General features: G+C 40.7%; 1 protein-coding gene across 3 annotated transcripts in view; it reads left to right on the top strand.

Moving 5' to 3' along the window:
• NCK2 (NCK adaptor protein 2) overlaps nt 1-5,339 on the top strand; it is an 86,248-nt gene extending 80,909 nt beyond the window's left edge. For all 3 annotated transcript variants that reach the window (XM_071576364.1, XM_071576187.1, XM_071576272.1), the window contains one exon: nt 3,956-5,339. In XM_071576364.1, coding sequence (XP_071432465.1) covers nt 3,956-4,150 — 195 coding nt within the window. In that variant the 3' untranslated portion in view covers nt 4,151-5,339. The remainder of the gene's footprint in view (nt 1-3,955) is intronic.
• Nucleotides 5,340-21,045: the final 15,706 nt, after the last annotated feature.

Here is a 21,045-nt window from a genome sequence, read left to right as displayed (position 1 = left end):
TGTGCAAACATCCAAATGTGGCAATTAATTTAAGAAGGAAAGGGGAGAAAAATTGGCCAGCAGTTGAAACAAAATAGCTTAAACAGTCACTGAAATAAACAGTCTTGAAGCAAATCCAAGGAGGACAGCAGGGAACCAATTCAAACTGCATTGAACCAACATAGTTTAAAATGGCAATGTTAAGAGCAATAGTTTATTTAGAGATTTTTTTTTAATAGTCTTCTTAATGAATTTGCATGTGTGTTAGGGTGGAAAGAAACCAAAATAAAAACAGATGCAAGTCCAATTGCCTTTGCTGTTAGTTCTTGAATCTCCTAGAAGTTATTACTCTGAGACCAATAAAGTGTTTCACAATTTTTGCAACAGCTGTTTGAGCTCTTCCATCTCTTTGCACTGGATGATGACTCTCTAAAGAGGTGGATCAGCCTTTCTGCTTTTTAGAGAGTTTGGAGGTTTTTTTAAATTAAATCAGATCATGAAAAGAATAAACTTTGTAACATATTCTGCAGAAAAAAGTGATAAGAATGCCTTCTATTTATGTATCAATCTAATTAGCAGCTCCAGGGGTTGGGAAAATAGACAATAGTTCAGGAGAATGTTCATTCATTAAAGTTATAATTAAAATGGCAGGAATAGTATTCAGTGTATTGTGTAGATCACCTCACTAAGGTCTGAGTCTGGCCAGTGCCTGGGACATAGGACAGTAGATTGTAAGTTCTTCAGTTTTAAATAAGGAACTTTGGGTTACTGGTTTTTTGTTTGACATAGACATCACCCATGGAATCGGCAGAACTTAGTCAGCAAGACTTGTTTTTTGACTCCTACACAGCTATTCTGTAAGTGCTGCCCTCAGTGCTGTCCTTGGAGAGACTCTGCAGGCCTGCCTGGTAGCCTGTGTTCAGAGCACCGTGATCTGTGCACTGCCCAGAGCCCATGCTCCGACTTTCTCCTCTCTGAGCCCAGGATCCCCAGGCTCCTGCAGAGCTTCATTTGTGCAAGGCCTGTGCTTTCTTACTGTATAATGGCTTCTGCTTGGGGCTATGGAGATGTCCACTGGGAGAGGTCCTAGGCCTGTGTGGCTGCTGAAGGGTTTGTCCATGCTGCATTCAGGACTGTAACCACAGCACAGTGTTAACACAGCCAGGTGAGCTTTAACCCAGTGGGGTAGGTTCTGAAAATAGGCTAGTCTTGGTGTGAGCTCTGTGCAGGCTTGTTTTCTATGATGCTTCTGAGGCAGGGGTATAATATCAGAGATAGCTGTCTAAAAATAGCAGTTTTCAAACTTGGACTTAGGAATAGATGACAGGACACAAAACATATTTTGGGTGGAGCACTGGAAATCCCAAAGATATGCTCTTAAGCACATTTCTTTCCATCGACTTCCCCCACCCTCCACAGTCCTCTCCCCTTGGCAGTCACGGAGAGTGTTCCATGTATTTCGAGCCAGTGGCTCCCTGATGCCAGAGAAAGCCTTCCGGATGGAGTTTACACTGACCTGGTCAAGGCCTGGTGACACTGAGTTATAAATGGAAGAAGTAATTCTCCTATGGGTGTTACGTAAAAAAAGGTTTTAAAGAAGTGATGCTTGTTGATCTAGAATATAGTGGCTTGAGGTAGAACAGGGTTAGTTCAAGGGTGTGGGGAGCTCACTGCTGCCTTGCGCAGTACAAGAGAGGAAGAGCTGCTGACCGAAGACAAGGTGCAAATCTGGAGAGTTGAACCAGAGACAGATCAACAGGCATGCAAGAGCTTTGTTTGCTGTGGGCAGGGCACATGGAATTTCAGGGAAGACAGAGAAAGCATCAGTACTAAAACGGGCATGGGGGAGATGCAAAGTATGAGATTTTGGGATAAGGCAGAACATGAGGGATGTGTAAGGCAGAGACACATGTTATTGCCAGAAGAAAGACAGCATGCCTGAGCCAATGCTGTCTTCCAATTTATTTGGGTGTGTATTTGGTGTGTATCTGACCCCCTGCAAATGCAGTGTAGAGGAATCCGCAGCCTCTGGTTTTGTGAACCAAAGTCTGGTGACAGCATTAACACGCGAGGGCTCCCGACCCTACTGTACTGTCCTCTGCTGTGCCACTGCTGTGCTCAGGGTTGTTTGTAAGGTGAGGCTGTGAAGCAGATGGTTCCTTGTGGGTTTTCTTTAGGCTGGCCAAGTTCAGGTCTGCAGTGCTGGCCCAAGCGAAAGTAGCAGTGTGGCAGGAAGTTGTGTCTGAAGCCTGGCACGTGCCTTCAAAGCTGTGTGTGTCTGAAATTGTGCCTTCAGTGGGTCGAGACCCTGCAGCATTACCTCCAGAGTCACATCACGCATTGCTTATCTCCATTAAGTGCTTGCTACAAACTCTAGTGGGTGCTTTTTGTTTTTCTGCTGGCTGGTGACACCTGCCCTTCATCCACCTGTCACAGGGCAAACCCATACTCCCATCTGTCATGTCCCACCCACTAAGTGAAGGGAATCACCCAAGATTTGTAGATGCCTGTCACTGAAAAAAGAGTGGCAAAACCCAGAAGGTTCCCAAAAAATCTCATTAAGTTTTATTAGCAAACTAAACACTCGACATAGAAATTTGTATGTTTTGCCCCTACCTTCTAATAGGAAGAGAAATTATAAAAGAATAAAGATAAGAAGAGAGAGAGAAGGTGAAAGGGGGATCAGATAGGAAAGGAGATCATTAGTCCTGGCTCTAGGATCAATCCAGCCAACAAGGTGTCCAGGATCCTGAGTGCACTGATCACCAAGGCTTTGTGGGAATACCTCCTTATAGGTAAGTTTTCCCCACATTGGCATTAGGTTTCATGCTCTTGATATAAACGAGTTGACATGTGTAGTCTGTTCTTGATCTTTCTGGAAATGTGTCTAGGGGAGGAAGGAGGGGCTTTGAGAATCTTTGGGTGGTCTTGATCCTCCCTCTACTGGACTTACCTACTCGTTGACATCAGAAAGATGTTGCCCTACCTCTGTACATCCCACTTTTTTCAGCCATATCTTGTTCTTGCCTGCTTGAATAGTCATTGGTGTTTGAGGCATAGCAACATGTTAAATACCTCTTGCCCAGGCTTCTACACTGTCTCTGTGGCCAGCCAGCAGTAATTGATGGCTTAGAGGTGGAGTTCAGCTGGAAGCAAGGGACGGTGTCTCCTTTCTACCATCTTATGGTGGCATGCGGTGCAGAAAGTGGAATGGTCTCATTCTGGCTGTTTGGGTGACAGCGCTGTCTTTGTTAAAGCAACTGATTGCCAGGATGAAGAGATTTATCATGAGAAATTGTTCTGTTCTGAATTACTTAATTAGTCCTTAAATTTTGTGTTTTGTGGGTGGTGGTGTGATGGTGGGATTTGTACTGTGTTTCTATTCTGTACCTTTATCTGCTTTTACAAAGAAGGTGTATTCAGTGGGAGAAATGATTCCCCATACATGTGGTAATGAAGATAAAAGGTGAATGTGGTTATATCTTTTGCAATGCAAAGCAAGAACAGCCCTCTAGTGGTCACGGCTCTAAAAAAAGCAATATAGGGAATTTTCTTCATCTCACCCAAGCAATATTGCAATAATTGCTTTCTCCAAGGCACTCTAGCAAGGAAGGCATACATGATACAAGTTTTTCCCTTCTCTTTGAAATTCTCATTCTTCTAGACTGACTAACTAAGATAATATAACTAAGATAATATTTGCAGTTTAGTCATGTAATTGGCAACTTTAGACTGTGCATCTGGGGAGCTTTCACTTAACTGACTTAACTGCACACGTGAATAACAATGGCAATTATTTATTGAATAATAGGCTATTGGGTTTCTTAAGTAGCTAAAGCACTGAGCTGTGGAACAAAGACTAACATAAATTACCATCAACTGTATGACACAGTTTGTTCTTGAAACCACAAAATTGTGCCTTCATTTTGTTCCCTTTTATGTAATTATTTTTTTCTTTTTGAATTCTTGTCAACAGCCCAGTGACTTCTCGGTATCTCTAAAGGCGTCGGGGAAGAACAAACATTTCAAGGTGCAGCTCGTGGACAATGTCTATTGTATTGGGCAGCGACGCTTTAATACTATGGATGAGTTGGTGGAACACTACAAAAAGGCTCCCATCTTCACCAGTGAACACGGGGAAAAGCTATATCTTGTGAAAGCACTTCAGTGACGTTGAAGATGGACTTGGCCACCTGGGCCTCTTATAACTTACAAGCCTTAGGTCCTAAATTCACTTTTATAGAGCAGAGCAATATCTGAAACAGGCTTAAGGAATAGGCTCTTTCTAAAGTGTTTGCTCTGTCGATTGCTGTTTGTCCTTTTTTGTTTGTTTGTTTGTTTGCCTCTTTTTGTGTTTAAGTTCTGTTAATCTCCGACCACCTTTCTTCAGGTTGAGAGTTTCCCCTGGGTGGCCGTGGTGAGTGCTCACCTTCCTGGCTGAGTTCAAAACTCCCCTCTCCTGTGTACGTTTACATAGTTAGCTCAGATCAAGGAGGGGCGTTTTCAACTCAAACCAATGTTAGTCTGTTCAGATTGCTCACGCAGGCAGAACTCTCTGTTCAGAGACATCGGGCAGAGTTTGAATGCACTGAAGCTGCAGCTGCTTAAGTGAGAAAGAGAGTAGATGTAACAGTTGTGGCTGTGAGTTCTGTAGCTATATTGCTTACCGAGTAGGATATTACAAAAATTCCTAGTTCCTAGAAGCACTCTTTACACTGTACTCTGCTATTACATTGCCTCTCTGACTCTTTGTGAGGAGTACACTAATTAAAAGCATTTTGTAATAGTACTTCTTAAACTACTATGGTAAGATTGTAGTAAAAGAAAACTATCTAGTGTATTTTGGTCTGTAATTGCAACAGAGAAATTTTATTTGAAAGTTGATTACTAGAGAAAGAATAATTGAATTGTAAAGGCTGAATGTTTTGGTAATCTACAACCAAATGTGCCATCCACATAATGCTTTTTCCTCTTGCCCTTCTGCTTGTTTGAATTAAACGATTATGTATTTAATTCTCAAAGTAATATGTATCTTTAGCTGATTGTTGACACTAATACAGAAGATTAATAAAATCTGATCCTGGGACAGGGTGGGGTGGGTTACCAACACTATATATATATTTGCTTTACAGAAAGTAATCTTCGGGTTTTACAGAGGATGGTGTGGTTGGTAGGAAGAGACACACAGAATGTTTATGAAGAAAACGCATTTTTCTCTTTTCTTTACATTTAAACTCCTTTATGGTTTAAATATACAGTCTTTAGATGGCACATTCCTGAGACTGAAGAAGGGATCATAAGATCTCAAAGTCTTGCATACTCAGTTTTTTGGATATTGTAATAAAAAAGGTATTATGTCATGATGGAGTACTGGATTTATCCTTGGGTGATAGTCCTGGTGTTACTTTAGCAAGGTGAAATAGAGTGAAAAATGAATTTATTTGTCTTGGAATTTGGCCTAAAAAGAAAATGTCTGTGACTGCAGGGGACAGTTTTGGTATGAGGCACTATCTAATGGGATCCGTCTTTCTAGTTTATGTGATAATGAAGTCCATTGATAGCTTTAATGAAAACTGCAAGATGGACCTGTTTCCTGGTATCTTTTTGCTGTTCACATTCCTTACCTATTCTGTATTTCAGCCAGTAGTAGTACAACTACCTCTGTGCATAACTCCAGTGCAGCTTAAGCACACACCAGCACTGTCTGACTTGCTTTGGGGTAAATCAAGACACTGCCAGGAGACTGCACTGTACCTCTGTGAATGAATTGCAGAGACAAGTACAATTTCTGAAGTTCTACGCACTATTTTCCCACCACTATTGAAATCTTATTTCTGTAAGGTTTTCTGAATTGACAACTGTATTTAAATTAAAAACTATATTTTTCTGTATGTGCATTAACTAAAAACTGGGCAGTGACACTTGTGCTTGGTGAAGCTTAATGAAGGAAAGCAATGATTCAGAGCAATACAAAATGATCATGCATTATCCTGAAGAGCACCTATCCATGACAGTCTTCTAAGAAGACAGAAGTTTTCCATGGGAAGTTGATGAGAAGTACCAGGTGTTCACAATCTACCTACAGAGGGACTCCACAATGGGCTGCTTCTTAAACTTCATGCGTGAATTCTGCAGAGAATGTAGGGGTTTGCCTTCTAATACCTAGTTTTTTCTTTAGGTGACTCTAAGCATGTACCGGGTATGGCAATGATATTAAGAAAGTCAACTATATGTTGTATGAGCATTTTCAGGTTTCAGTGAAATGCTTTTCAGTCTCAATGTCTCTTTGTAGTATTTGGAAAAATTATATATGGGAGTGGTTTACCTTTTCAGTAAACTGATTGTGCTAATTACTCTTTCATGCCCCTTGTTTATTTTTTCTGAAATATTCCCTAATTTCCTGTCCAACAGCCTTTGTATGCCTCTTGCAATCTTTTTCACCTTTTCTTACAGTCTGTTTTTATAAGCTCTCTTAATTCCTAACCCCTTTCTAGTCTTAGTAGCTTAGAACTAAATCAAATACATATAAATGAAAGTTTTACTATGTGCTTTATATTTTAATGGATTTATCAAATTTTGTTTGGTTATTTTTGTTACCTCATCCTCTCTAAACAACTTCTGTGTCTTGACATGTGAATTCTTAAAGCATTTTGTTTTGGAAGCACTTAATTTATGACCCAGTGATGGAAATTACGAGCTCAAATATTTTTTTTCTTTTAAATAAGTCTCACCTTGGTTTCGTCCATACTCTATTTAATCAGCATGCTTTCTGTTCAACAGGCTCATTAATATTTTTCAGTTGTTCCTGTCTTTACTAATTCAGATACATTCATACAAGTTTTGCTGCCTTTTGCTGCCCTCTTGACCTCTTTTGTTGGACTTGGCCTAAGTGTTAAAAATCTTCAGTACTAACTGCTTGACAAAGGGGCAATAGACATGGATTTTTATTTTCCTATGTACCCTTGTATTATTTGACAAAACCTCAGCTTTATGTTTTGACTCCTTATAGCCTCTTTATGAAAGGTTGGGGAAGGGTGGGGTTTTTTTTTTAATATGAGTGGAGGAGTCATGATGATCTGAGTTTCTTCACCTGCAGTATTCATTATAAGGTCAAAGAATTTCTGGAGTAAAATTGGTGATTTTTCTTTATGATGTTCAGTCTGGTTTTTCCCATCATACCTGGTTTGTACAGGTCTCTAAGTTGTACTTCTAAGTATTATTCCTGTACAGCTGTTAGTATTTTGTTGTCTTGCCGGTATCTACAGAGGAATGTGAGTGAATTGCAGTAACCACTTTCTACACAGTGAAAGGAATTTGAGACCATGTTTTCAGTTTTAGTTCTGGGGGCTTGTTGACAAGCTCCCAGTTGAAGTTATCTTGACTATGGTATCAGCCCTTTTGGTATCACATATTAGGTTGGGACAAATGAGTAAAGGATTCATCTAAGAGTGATCTGAGAGCTTGCCAGGTAAACTCATGTGGATCTATTGTGTTATAAAACCAAAGGATTTTCTTAGTCTTTGCTTTTGGGGAGCAGAGAGAACAGGCAATAAAGATGTTCAGTTGGATATTTAACATGTACATGGACTACATGAATGAACTGTCAAGTCCCACTCCTGAATGACTCTGCTCAGTTTTCTCTACTCTTGTAAATCTCTATTAAATCCTTAAAGTTTACAGCTGTTCTTCCAAGCCTTTATTGTAGCTTTTCTGTACTGTAAAGTTTGGTGTCTGGTTTAATGCTTTCGCTATGAGGAAATGGAGATCTTCCACACTTAGAACAATTACCTATGTTATAACACAAAGTTGAAGTACTTTTGAAATGCCATCATACAATGTCACCTCTAAAAAATAAGTCAGATTTTTCCCTAAATTGTAAATAAAAAAATTAAAAATGTATCACAATTCTTTTGAATTAGGTCTGGCAATTTACTTAGCAAAAGCTACTAAATAATTGTAAGGGCTTTAATTTCTTTTTGGTCTTAAACTAGTTTGTTTCAGTGCTTTAGAGGTAAATGAAACTTGTGCAGTCTTAATCTGAATCTGACAAGTTCTGTTTTCTTACACCAGTGGAATGGGATGACTCCTTTTTAAATGGAAACTTGTTAACATATTTATAATGATAAGTTGTGAAAGTTGTATTGCTAAAGTAACTCTTATGTGTTAAGATGCACTAGTAACTGTGAACCTTCCTCCTATTCCTTTCTCTTCAGTACATTCAAAATTCACTATCATTTTTTTATAAAGTGGGAAAATAAAAACCAGCAAGAGTACAGGCTGCACAGTCCTGATGAGTGATACAGATCGCCTGGCCCACATGAATGGAAGTTTGTAGAGTAAAAGGAGTATGCAAGTAGATGTTGCTGTTCACTCACTATTTGTGCCCAGGTGGAATAGGTGTTTGAGTAATAAGTAAATCAGTTTTGCAGTACTGTTCTAGAAATTATACTGCAGTTGCAACCCAAATGTGCAGCAGCTTTAGTGCATGCTAATGGTAGCTAATGTGTGTATGTTCTTGTGCCAGTGTCTTGCAAAAGCAATAGCTTACTGTCTTTGTTTTAGGTGGGTATCTGTAAGCTGTTGCATATGATTTATTGGAAAATCCAACACACAGAATGCTTTTTGACCTAAATTGACTTAGTGTGAAGAATAACCTATATATATATATGTATATATATATTTAAAATACTTAAAACTGGAGTGTTTTCTGGTCCTTTGCATGCTGCTGGGAACATATGCTCTTTTTGTCTTTTAAAATGCAAGGTTTTTTCTGGCATATTGTTAGTGTTTCTTTTCTTGTTACAAAATAGGTTTTCTCCCCTGTTGTTACTTGTAATATCCACCCAAGCTGATACAGAAGCTGACTAATAGAACTGGCATGTAACCATTGACAGATAAGGCAAGTTTTTCCTTGTATTTTCTTTCCCATGTGGTAATATTAAACCTTTCAATTGTGGGAGGTTAAACAAAAAGAAGAAAAGAAGACCAACTTGACAGGTTATCCTCAGCAGTGGGAATCCACAGTTAGGAGTATCAGGTAAGAAATGTGCTTTTCTATTTTCTTAAGTGGATTTCCTTTGGGATTTAGCTTGATACCATATGGCACTAGTGCATGAAGTATTACAAAGGTTAACACATGCTCATTTAGTCCATCCTACTGAAGGATTGGATGGATAAAATGGTTAATGTCCTACTCTAGTAAACAGTCATCCTAAAAAGGGGAGAACTGGGATTTGGGGGACTTTTTTGTTGTTGCTGAGATTTTTTGTTACGATTCTTGAAGGAAGGCTTCAAAAGGGGTATCCTGCTCCAGTTTTCAAGCTAGATTTTGCTTCTGAGCTTCTTCCCAAGAAGCATCTCTTGGGTGTGAGCCAAACCACAGAGAATGTGTAAATTGGAATTATTCTCCCACCTGTAATTGAAACTGGTGGTGAATAATAGGTTTTTTTTTTTTAATTTTGATCTTCAGTAGATTGGATATATACATCTGTATGGTAATTAATTAGTGGCTTCTGTGGGTTACTGACCTTTTTCACCCGAGTTCAACTCTCTCAAGTTAAAATAAACTCAGTGATTTTTTTTTAATTCCTTTTTATGTCTCAGAACCAGTAGTGCATTCAGTGCAATTGTAATTGGTAATGCAAAGAAACCCTTCACTTGTGGGCAGCTGGTATGTTGAATACTAAGTCCATAGGTGGTGGTGGTGGTGATGATGATAACGATAATACAGCCATAAAGAATTGCAGGTAATGGCACCAGCAGACATTTAGAGAGAACAGGCTCCTGGGATCATTAAGCAAGTATGTTGATGATTTCTCTTTGGAGAATTAGGATGTTTATTTTCATTTGAATATCCATAGCTAATTTGTAAGAGTGAAACTTAACCCTTTTTTGTTGTACAATGTGTTTTTACATAAATAAACTCCAGGAATTAGCACTGCAGGAGAAAATGTGAATGCTGAGGCTTCAAGAAAATGAAGGGTGCTGATGTTTGTGGCAGCTTTTCCTACTGAAAATCTTTCTAGGTTTATATCCCAGTGAAAAGTGGGGTACTCCCTTGTGTTGGTTTTGCACTGGCATCAGCCTGACTTTGTGCTGCCATAACCTGTTTCCACTAAAGACAGGGTAACTGTGATTGTTAGAAGACATTTTCATGATGTCAGGGTGCTTGTGCAGCTGCCTTGGGCTAAGCACAGAGTGGAAGGTGGGGAGAAAAACATGTTAACCCACCAGAAATGGGTGGATGCCATAGAGAACTCATTAAATCCAGTTGAGTTTGTTCTTTGCCCTTAGTAATTCAAGAGTGAGTGCTGACATTATCAGTGTTTGGTATTTTGTGTTAATAAGACTCGAGTTTCTTGTGCTAACAGGTAACTTCGATCAGGTGTGCTGCTTCTCTGGCTTGTCTCTGTGAAATCATTCTTCTATGAAATCCAAAATAGTTTAAGAGAAATTATGTCTTTTTAGCCAGTATTTCTGATGTACCTGTTCATTGATTGTCAACCTTCTGTTGCTCTTGAGTATTCCCTCTATTGTAAAAATGAGAAGTCTGAGCATGTTTCAAAAGTTAGCAATCTCAGCTCAGTCCTTTGCCATGTGGTGAGCATTAGATTACCAGTCATGGGCTACTTGGTGGCAATATCCCATATTGTTTAACAGTGGTCTTGGAGACTTGTCTCCCTAAATTAACGTTAGTTGTGTCTTTTTTTCTTTTTTTTGTCCCTTGTTTTTTTCTCAGAAATACACATGCATCTGTCTTTGGCAGTCCTGTTACTTCTGGGAAAGTCTCCTCGTCCTTGACTGCTCTTGTGGAATTTGTTGGATCATTTGGAACAATGGCGTTTCCATCCGATGATGACTTACTGGGAAATAAGACTCTTCTTGATTAATTGCTTGATGCTGTGGTGGGGAAAATAGGAGCCAAAGGTGCTTTCATACTTAATGCTATTTCTGGGAATCACTTTGCGGTGGTAGAATGAATGCTGACCATTCTTTTGAAGAGAAACAAAAAAAAAATGGCTCTCCAAATGCTTGCAAATAGTTCTAAAATTGTGAGAATGGAGGAGCTCATTATATAATGCAATGTCAGGAACTACATTAGTTGCTGGTGGAAGGAGGAGGTTGCTTTCCTCAGCGTTAGCAGGACACTCATTGTGCAATAGTCTTAGAATTTCTGCAGAACAAACCCAGCCACCTTCAGGAACACATCTGAAACCAACCTGTGCAAACTACAGTTCTGAACCTTTGAGGGTAGGACACCACACAGTCAGCTAGGTTGAATTTTTGTTATTTTACTGTTAACTGCAATCTATTTACTTCTATGATTACTCAGACTAATAATTTTCTTGTTTTTTTTCTAGTACAATTACATGTGGTCTGGCATCATATTCATTCAGGCTGGTTGAGCTTCCAGAAATCCTTCTTGTCCTGTGCTTTGTTCATCTGCACTGCCTTCCTACCCCATTTGCACTTGGTCTCCTACTCTGCCTTTTTACTTTTCTCACCTGTTTTTTCTTGTGCCCAAAATCTTCAATTTTTCAACTCCTTCTTGTCTTCAATTGTCTGTACTCTCCCTCTGTTTTTAACTTTTAATATTTAGAGCATACCTAACAAACAGGAAGTACTGCTGTACTCCACACTTATCCCTTAATACACCCAGGTTGCGGAGGAGCAGGCCCAGTTCCCAGCATGGAGCTGTATCTGTGCTGTGGGAACATTAAGGAACAGGCTGTCAAGGAACTGTATGGCTTGAGCAAACCTGTTCTTACTCACAGAGGTGTTGTTGGACGATACAATCCCCACTTGAATCAGCAGCTTGACCTTGGGACTTCAGTGCATGTGTTCTCACTGCAGAAGGCTTGGTGCTCAAACAGGCTGTGCAGCTGCAATTCTGAAATGGGAAGGGGGAAATTACATTGTCAGTATTTCTGTGTATTTATGCCAAGTGCCATACAGCATGTTCATCAAAACTGGAGGAGTTAGATTCTAATGTTGGTATTTGGGAGTGATTGCCCATCCCTCCTTGCTTGCTGAAGTTTCTTCTCCCTGTTGTGCTGGATAGTATTTTCCAGTTCTGAACAGAGAATAGCAAGGACTCACCCAAGGAAGTTGCAAGTCAGAAGTTGCAGTTTTTGTGAGATCTGATTTGCCTGAATTGCATTGATGCATATTTAGACTGCTATAGTGGAGTTGTTACACTGGAATACACCACTATGTTGTAGCTGTAAATGCCAGTTTGTGCTGTTTATTGAGACTGTTACAATTATAGTGTGTGCTGCTATAAAGTCTTCATTCCATACCTGGTATCTTAAACAAAGCCCTTTAATTGAAAAACAAAAGAAATAGCCCTAAGCCCACATACAAAAGGAAGGAACAGCTCAAACTGAAGAGAGCAGCCAAAATAATTGTTACGTACTGTACAGTGATGATGGAGGGCAGACAAAGAGCATACACTGAGGGGCCATGGAAATGCAACATCATAAAGGGACTGGCGACAGCGCTATTAGGAGTGTGCTCACCCACACAAAATGGAGTGATGCGTATGGTGGCACCAGTGAGCAGGAGTGGAGTTTAAAATGATTGCATGAGGCGTTTACTAAGGGACTTGGCTCAGTGGGCCCAGGCCAGAGGAACTTCTGTTTTATTCTGAAGGAGTTCATGCTTTTTTCTCCCAAGATGTGGAGACGGGATATAAATAGCAGTGGGCTTGAATAAACAGTCAGCCTCTGTGTCTGTGGCAGGAAATGAAGACATCTAAGAAATCCCCTTTGTCCCAATTAGATGTGTGTGTGCACGTGTTTACTTTCCCTCCATTTAAAAGACTTCTTTAAATTTTATTTGTTCCAGAACTAACTTGTTTTTCTGTTCAGAATCAGTGCACACCTTTATGTAGCGGAGTGATTTCTGGGGAAAGGTTTGATTACATTTGAACTTGAGTGCAGATGGGTCTGATACTGCACATGGATGCCTAATCCTTGGTGAGCTCAGTGCCCTAGAAAGGGAGAACCAGTGTCTGAACAGTTTTAGGTAGTCTATGATTGCATTAACACACCTCTGCTGTACTCCCTTCCCCAGCATTGCCAATGGCTTAGGGACACATACCCCTTTGGCTTCTGCAATCTGTTTTGCAGCTCTGATGCCCAATTTTTTTTCAACTTTGTCTGATACTTGGAAGAAAAGATCTGGAACCTGCTCACACCAGGCTTTCCCACTGAATATGAGAAAGAGCTGCACTTGCGTAGTCATACACGTGGCAGCCAGGGAACCTCGTTGTCCAGTGCCATAATTAGATGAGTATGTTGCCTGCCATCAGCATCCAGAAAATGCAAGACTGCTCCATCCCCAGTGGAAGAGCAGTATGAGGCTTTCTGTTGATACTATATTGTTTCACATCAGCATGGATATGAGCTGGACTGGGAGCTGCTGATGTGTAAAACTTGATGAGAGGAGGTAAAATACGGTGCATGTCAATTCTGAATCAGTTCACTGAAGAAGTCTTAATAGCTGTGCTAGCCCTCCTATAGTCATAGAGTTGTAATAGTAGACTTAGCAGTGCATATATGTTAGGGCAATGCAAGGCCTGAAAAACACTGAAATTCGCTGTGATGGTGCTTCTCTTCTAAAGCAAGAGATTGTAATTGTTGCAAAAGCAGCGAATCTGGACTAAAATATAGCTTTCTTGTTAGTGATATTGGCTAACCCAGTCTCTCTGATGGCTCCTCATCAGTTCTTGTGTGACCTTCTGACCTCTGAACAGGAGTCCAGATGGATTAGAAGTGAGTTACGAGCTTTTAGCATGGTGCTCTGAACTAATCCTTCCCCAGGCTTTCAATTGCTGTGCTTGCTGGTGATGAAAGCCATCTTTTACTGGCCTGAAAAAGAAAGCAGAGGTATTTTCCCAGAAGCTTGCACCTGTGTCAGCAGAAATTAGGAAGAACAGTTTTAAAATTCAAGTTATGATAAGTTGTGATCTAGACAGCTAGAGATTTGCATGCTTATCTAAGATGATAGATAAACAGGTATGAAAAAATACTAAAGAGTTAATAAAGACATTTCTTTCTCTGAGTGTCATTCACCCTTCCTGTGAGACTTATCCTTTCCTGCCCTAGGGAAGTTTGACAATGCTTCCTCCTCACTGAATTTCTTGACCTAAAACTTAGGAAACTGGCCAATCTTGGTACTGTTCTTCTGGTAAATGCTTACACTTTATACTCACGTGTTGAATATACAGGCTTGTTAACATGTTTCAGCAATATTCTTGTGCAATTATGCAAGCACAAACACAAATCACTGCCCTTAGTGATGCTGCGTGTGCTGATAAGCGCACAACTAGCTTATCTGCCACCCTGATTGGTACTTTGATAATGCTTTGGTTTTTAATGGACAGTGGCCATGAACTGAGATACAGAAAGAGGAAATTATTTGCAAAGACCCTTGCAACATTACGTAATAACCATAATGAGCCTCAACATCTACTTTATATGTTTTCTAAGGGCTTATATCAAGGCAGGCTGAAATTTAATGAAAATATCAAAATGACTAGACTTGGCTTTGGATCAAAGTCTAACACAATTCATTTTTTTTATATCAGAAAATATTATGGCATTTGCCCTTACAATTTTAAGAGGCCTCATTTTACAGGATATAGGGTATCAGAAATGTTAACTTCTATTCCAGAGCAGCTGACTGAATTTTACATCTGTGTTTTCTAAACTATCATAGGCAAGGCATATTTACTTTACCAATCTTGAAAAGAGGATAAAAAATGGAAATGGTGCAAAATCTGCAAAGAAAATGTCATATGAAAGAGGATTTCATGCTTACTGTGGTATGAACTATTGCAATGTTCTTTAACTGAACCTAACTTCTTAAGTTTTCTGTTATAGAATTGCTGTGGCTTTTCTCAGATTTTCTGGTTATTAAAATTCAGCCCTCAAACTTCAGAGCTTCCTTTCCTAATGTTATTTGATCCTAGTTAGAGGAAAATGGTTTAAGTGATAGATATATTTTTAATGGACAAAAACCTTAATAGTAAGAATTTTAAAAATCACAGACTATGCTGAGTTGGAAGGGACACACAAGGATCATCCAGTCTCACCCTTAGCCCTGCACAGGACCATCCCCAAGAGTCACACCATGTGCCCGAGAGTATCACACAAACACTTCTTGAACTCTGTCAGGTTTGGTACTGTGACCACTCCCTGGGGAGCCTTTTCCAGTGAAGAACCTGAGTGAAGAACTTTTTTCTAATAGTCAACCTAAACCTCCCTTGGCACAACTTCAGGCCATTCCCTCGGGTTCTGTCACTGGTCACCACAGACAAGAGATCAGTGCCTGCCCCTCTTCCCCTCACGAGGGAATTGTGGCTTCAGTGAGGTCTCCCTTCAATCCCCTCCAGGCTGAGCAGACCAAATGACCACAGGCCCTCCTCATGCAGCTTCCCCTCAAGGCCCTTCACCATCTTTGTTGCCATCCTTTGGATGCACTCTAAGAGCTGAATATCTTTCTTATATTGTGGCACCCAAAACTGCACACAATATTCCAGGTGAGGCCACCCCAGTGCAGAGCAGAGCAGGACAATCCCCTCCCTCAACCTCTCTGATGCTTTGCCTGATGCCCTCCAGGACACGGTTGGCCCTCCTGGCTGCCAGGACATTGCTGACTCATTCAATTGGCCATCAACCAGGACCCCCAGGTCCCTTTCCATGGCACTGCTTTCCAGCCTCTCATTCCCCAGTCTGTATGTACATCCAGGATTGCCCCATCCCAGATGCAGAATTCGGCACTTCCCCTTGTTAAACTCCATATGACTGGTGATTGCCCATCCTCAAATCTGTCACGGTGTCTCTGCAGGGCTTTCCTGCCTTCGAGGGAGTCAGCAGCTCCTCCCAGTTTTATGTCATCTGCAAACTTGCTTAGTATCCCTTCCAGTCCTATATCCAAGTCATTTATGAAGATATTTAAGAGAACAGGGCCTGAGATGGAGCCCTGTGAAACCCATATTATACTTCTTCTGGAATTAGAAACCTCAAGTTGGAGGAGAAGAAAAGAATGATTTTGTTTTCTTATTCTATTTGTTTTATTTCACCTTTTGAATAATGTTCCAGCTCTCCAAGGAATACTACAGTATTACTGTGCCTGTGTGCTTGGACTGTACATTCCCATCCCATAGGGATTTTGCAAGTTTTTGCAAGTTAAAAAATAATATTTTGGATGTCTCAAAATCACAGAATGGTTTGGTTTGGAAGGGACCTTAAAGATCATCTAGTTCCAATGCCTATTCCGTGAACAGGGACGCCTTCCATTAGACCAGGTTGCTCAAAACCCCATCTAGCCTGGCCTTAGACAATTCTGGGGATGGGGCAGCCTGTTCCACTCTCTCGTTACCTCACAGTAAAGAATTTCTTCCTTTTATCTAATCTAACTCTACCCTCTTCCAGTTTAAAGCCATTCCCCCTTGTCTTATTGCTACATGCTTCAGCAGGTCCATGTCTTTCCTGTGCTGCGTGCTCCAGAGCTGGATGCCATATTCCAGGTAGAGTCTCACCAGAGCAGAGCAGGGGAGCAAAATCCCCTTCTTTGACCTGCTGGCCACATTGCTTCTGGTGCAGCCCAGGATGCACTTGGCTTTCTGGGCTGCAAGTGTATGCTGCTGGCTCATGTCTAGTTTTTCAAACACCAGAGTACTCCAGAGTTCTTCTCAGTGCTGCTCTTAATCCATTCTCTGCCCAGTCAGTATCTGTGTAGAAACATACATTCCTTCCGTTGTTTGGAATTACAGAGGAGACAGTGTCCTGCATAATCCCAGTTTCAGACTTCAAGACAGACACTTGTTGCACCATTGTAGTGAAAACTTTACCAATATGTGAGTTCAAAAGGTAGGTTATGAATGGTTGGTTTCAGTTCCTTCATCTTGTGAGTTTTAATGTTTATCTATGTGAAAGTATAGTGATACAACACAAGCCATGGCTAAAGTTTGGCAGTTTGTTCCTTGTGGATTGTCTTTCTTCCAGCTTCTCAGTCCTTTCTGCTTAGTGATATTCTTTCTTTTCTATTGGCTGGAACTGGCTGGATTCACAAGCTTAATATTGTGGTAATTAGCCTGGAATTCATTATAAGATGTTTAGTATTAGAGATTGGATACTTAAAAGAACAGAGCAGTGAGTTTCCAGGCAAGGATGAGGTTCTGACAACTGCTTGCAGAAGGATTTAGTGAGGTTACACCTGTTTATCTGCTGCAAGCTGGTCTTTTTTTCTTTCTCTTGCTGCCATTTTCCCACGTCTTCAGTGATTCCCAGCCTCCTACACTGCCGTCCACTGGGACTGCCAGAGATGACTGTTATTAGTTGATGTTTCTCGGATGACCCAAGTTTTCCTTGTAATCTGATTCCATCAAGGGGATAGTGTTAGACCTCTGGGATTTTCAGGAATGACTTGAATTGCACACATTTAAAGGGAAGCTTGTTCAAAGTGACCTCAAAACTTGAAAGTCTCAAAGGAATCAGCAGTTTTCAGTTCTGGCCTGGAAAACATTACTTCCTGAAATGCCTGTACTCTTTTGGATGAGTGTGCTTGCTCCATGTTAAACCTTCTTTCTTGCCTCTCCTCTAGTCCTAAACTTCCCTGCACAAGCAACATCACAATCCTGCCTGGACATGGGGACCCATGCCAAATAAGCCCCCATGTCTAATGTGACCCTAATTCTCTCACAGTTGTGCCCTTCTCTTTTATCTGTATGCTCAGTATGTGAGATTTCTCAATCACACATGAAACTGAAAGCACAATCTTGGGCCCTGCTTATGAGACACCATTAAAAAAGCCTCTGTGCACTTCTGCTTGTCTTGGATGTGTGAACATCAGCCTTCTTGACAGAGTAGTATGTTTCAGTTGTCTATTTGTGAGAGTAATAATAAATCACAAAATATCACAAGATTACTTCTGTATACTGCTACCCTCTTTGTAGACTCCCCCAAAAATAAATTAAAAAAAGAAATTAGAAAAATAAGTAGTACTGTGTATTTTCTGCCAGTTGCTTGGTAGACCTCCTGTTTCTTTGATGTGCTTTGCAGCACCAAGAAATATAAACACAGCTAGTCTCTTCTTTTTTCAACACTTCTTAACCAGTGTATCCCTCTGCTACTTGAATTCCTTGTCAGAGTTGCCAAGTGGCAAATCATACGGATTCATCACATGAATGGACGTTTGTTCAGGTGAAATTGCTTTGATGCTGCAAAACTTTCCTATAGGTCACTGTTCTACTGACATTCAGGTGATCAGTGATGTTATTTATCATTTCTTTTTGCTGCTGATCTGAGCTACACTTTAGTCTGTGAAGAAGAGTGCAGAGGATATTCAATATAAATCTGAACCGTGCAATTCTTCCTTAAGGTACATGTCATAAAGATGCCAGGGAATTAATTCCCCTGCTGTTTCTGCCACAAATAGGATTTAATGTGAGCCAAGAAACTTCAGTTGATGTTCCCTGGTTTATTGTGTGTCAAGCAAGCCCAGAAACTTTCTCCATGAGAGCTATGCATGCTCTCGACTGATGAAATATTTCACCAGCTTCAACAGTGGGAGGTGGTTTAATTAAAGGGAATAGGTAGCATATACTGTATCAAATACTTTAATACTGAAAACTTGGAAATGAGGATTAATGGAGTCATGCAGAAGTGCACTTACAGGGGATTAATGACTGTTGTTAAACTGGTGATTATTCATTTCCATTTTGAATACATTGGTCTGAGAATATTCTTGGCATCCAAAAAAATTACAAGATGGATATATTGGGCCTTGAATGTGGGAAGTCCAGGACTAACATGCTTTTCCCTTCAGTGGCAGAACATTAACCCCACAGCATTAAACCCACTGGCTGTTCTTCAGGTAACTGTGACTGTCATTTCACCTCTGAATGGCCCTGCAACTTTCTACTCAGTTTTCAAGCATGCCATAATGCTGATGATAAGGCTTAAAGACAGCAGTGAAAATAAAGGTGTGAAATATTAAGAGAAGCCCAATTTTTTGCCAGTTACTGGGGAAAAGCATAGTGAAGGTTTGTACAATGTTCATATGGGCTTTGGTGTCATCCTGCTCTCACAGACATCCAGAGTTCTCTAACATGTTCTGAGACTTGAATCAGGGCTAGCTTGCCTGGGAGTTATCGGTGCAACCTGTTTTCTCCCATCTTGCCTCATCCAGAGTAAAAGAAACTGCCTTCCCATTCTGGGACTGGGATTTAAAACAAATGGGCAGTATTTAGAGATATAAGTAAGGCCTTTTTAAGAAGATGCCCTGTGGAATGTTATTTGAAGAAAAACTGAACAGGGGGTAGAACAAGACAAAGCCAAGGTACCCAAGTGTGGGGTTTTCTTGCAGCAAGCATGGGGCGAGGGCATGACAAGAAAGATCAGGACAAGGAACAAGTCTCCACCAATACTCACACAGGAAAAGAAGAGCATTAAATCAGGTCTGTTGATTGGCATTGGTGCAAAAGTTATACTTTCCTCTTAAGCACAACTGCTGTCACAACTGCTTGGTTACTCATGTCCCTTCTCAAAAAAAAGGCATTACCTTAATGCAGAGAGGTTGCTTTCAGCTGTAGCCATAACTGAGACTGACATATTCTCAAGCATGGTTATGCAGACAATTTTTTCTAGTGCATTTTTGCATCTGTATTTTTCTTTCCTGAATGCTTCTGTTGATAGACTTCCTCAATAGTTACTGCTCACATGAAATGGTAGGAGGAGGGAAGAGTAAAAATCTGAATTATTATGTGTCCTGGGTTGAGCTGGCAAAATGCCAACTGTCCAAGACAGAGAAAAAGTGTTCCCTCCCCCACAACCAGCCAAGGGAAAAAGAAGAGGGAGAGGGAAAAAAAAAACCTCAAAACCAGGTTTATGCTGGAACTAACTACATGTATTTATACAGAAAAGAGAAAATTAAGAGGAAACTGCAATATAACACACACTTACACAAGTTATGCATATATAACAAGGAATAACTTCCCACTCCCCAATTAATACAAAGCCCATTACTCTAAATTCATAAGCACTCCAAAAGACACTCAGCAAGAAAGAGGAAGTATAACAACAAAATATTTCTACTTCCCTGAATGCAAACAAAATGCAAGCAGAGGCAACAGGAGCAGGGCCCAGCATAGTAGAGGAGCTGCTGGATGTCCTCCTCTTAGTGCAGCCATGATGGAACTAACCAAGCCACTCCCACACACTGGATTTTACACCCTTTGAGATGATGTAGTATGTTATGGAATACAATATTATTGGCTGGAAGAATTCAGCTGACAATTTCAGGCCTGGTTTGAACTTTAAAGCCTAACTTCTTGGCCTACTTGGTTAAACCCATAACGTATTCCACCCCTTATTCCATACCATATTACGTCACTCATATCTTAGATCTATCTATTCTTGCGCTTAAACAATCTTTGTTCTTTCCAGGGCTGTCTTCCACCCCTCCATATTGTAGGCAATAGTCCATTAGGATGGGGTAGGTACTTCAGGCAGGGGAAACAGTTCATCATTGGACACCAACACCAGTTCAGCTCAGGTCCTCTTCATCTGATGGTTTATGTCCTACAACACAGAACTCAAAATGCAAGTTACTTTTTTTCTCAAGGTTAAATGTCCTTGAGGTGCACATTGGGATTATCCCATCCCCTTTCCAGGGGTCACTATACCCTCATTAGGGTCTCCATCCCCACACTGGGGTTACTATCCCCACACTGGGGTCTCCATCCCCTTCTCAGGGGTCTCCATCCCCACACTGGGGTCACTATCCCCTTCTCAGGGGTTTCACAATAGCAGATAAACCTGGGAAATAATGTCCATGGTTAAATCCGCCCCTTGGCCTCGTCCACCTGCAGGTGGCCTGAGGCATCATGGGCCCATTGAGCCAGGAACAACTCTCCCTTATGCTAGTCCAGGTGTGATGTTCCTTCATTAGCTCAGCCTTTGGGCACATGAGTATCTACATGATGCATTTCTACAGATTCTACTCAAGCAGCAGTGTCCTGCCACACACCAACAGCCCACATGGGCCTCTCTATGCTTC

The sequence above is a fragment of the Pithys albifrons genome, chromosome 1 (genome assembly GCF_047495875.1).
Source record: "Pithys albifrons albifrons isolate INPA30051 chromosome 1, PitAlb_v1, whole genome shotgun sequence".
Taxonomy (NCBI): Eukaryota; Metazoa; Chordata; class Aves; order Passeriformes; family Thamnophilidae; genus Pithys; species Pithys albifrons.
This window is presented reverse-complemented; position numbering and strand designations above follow the sequence as displayed.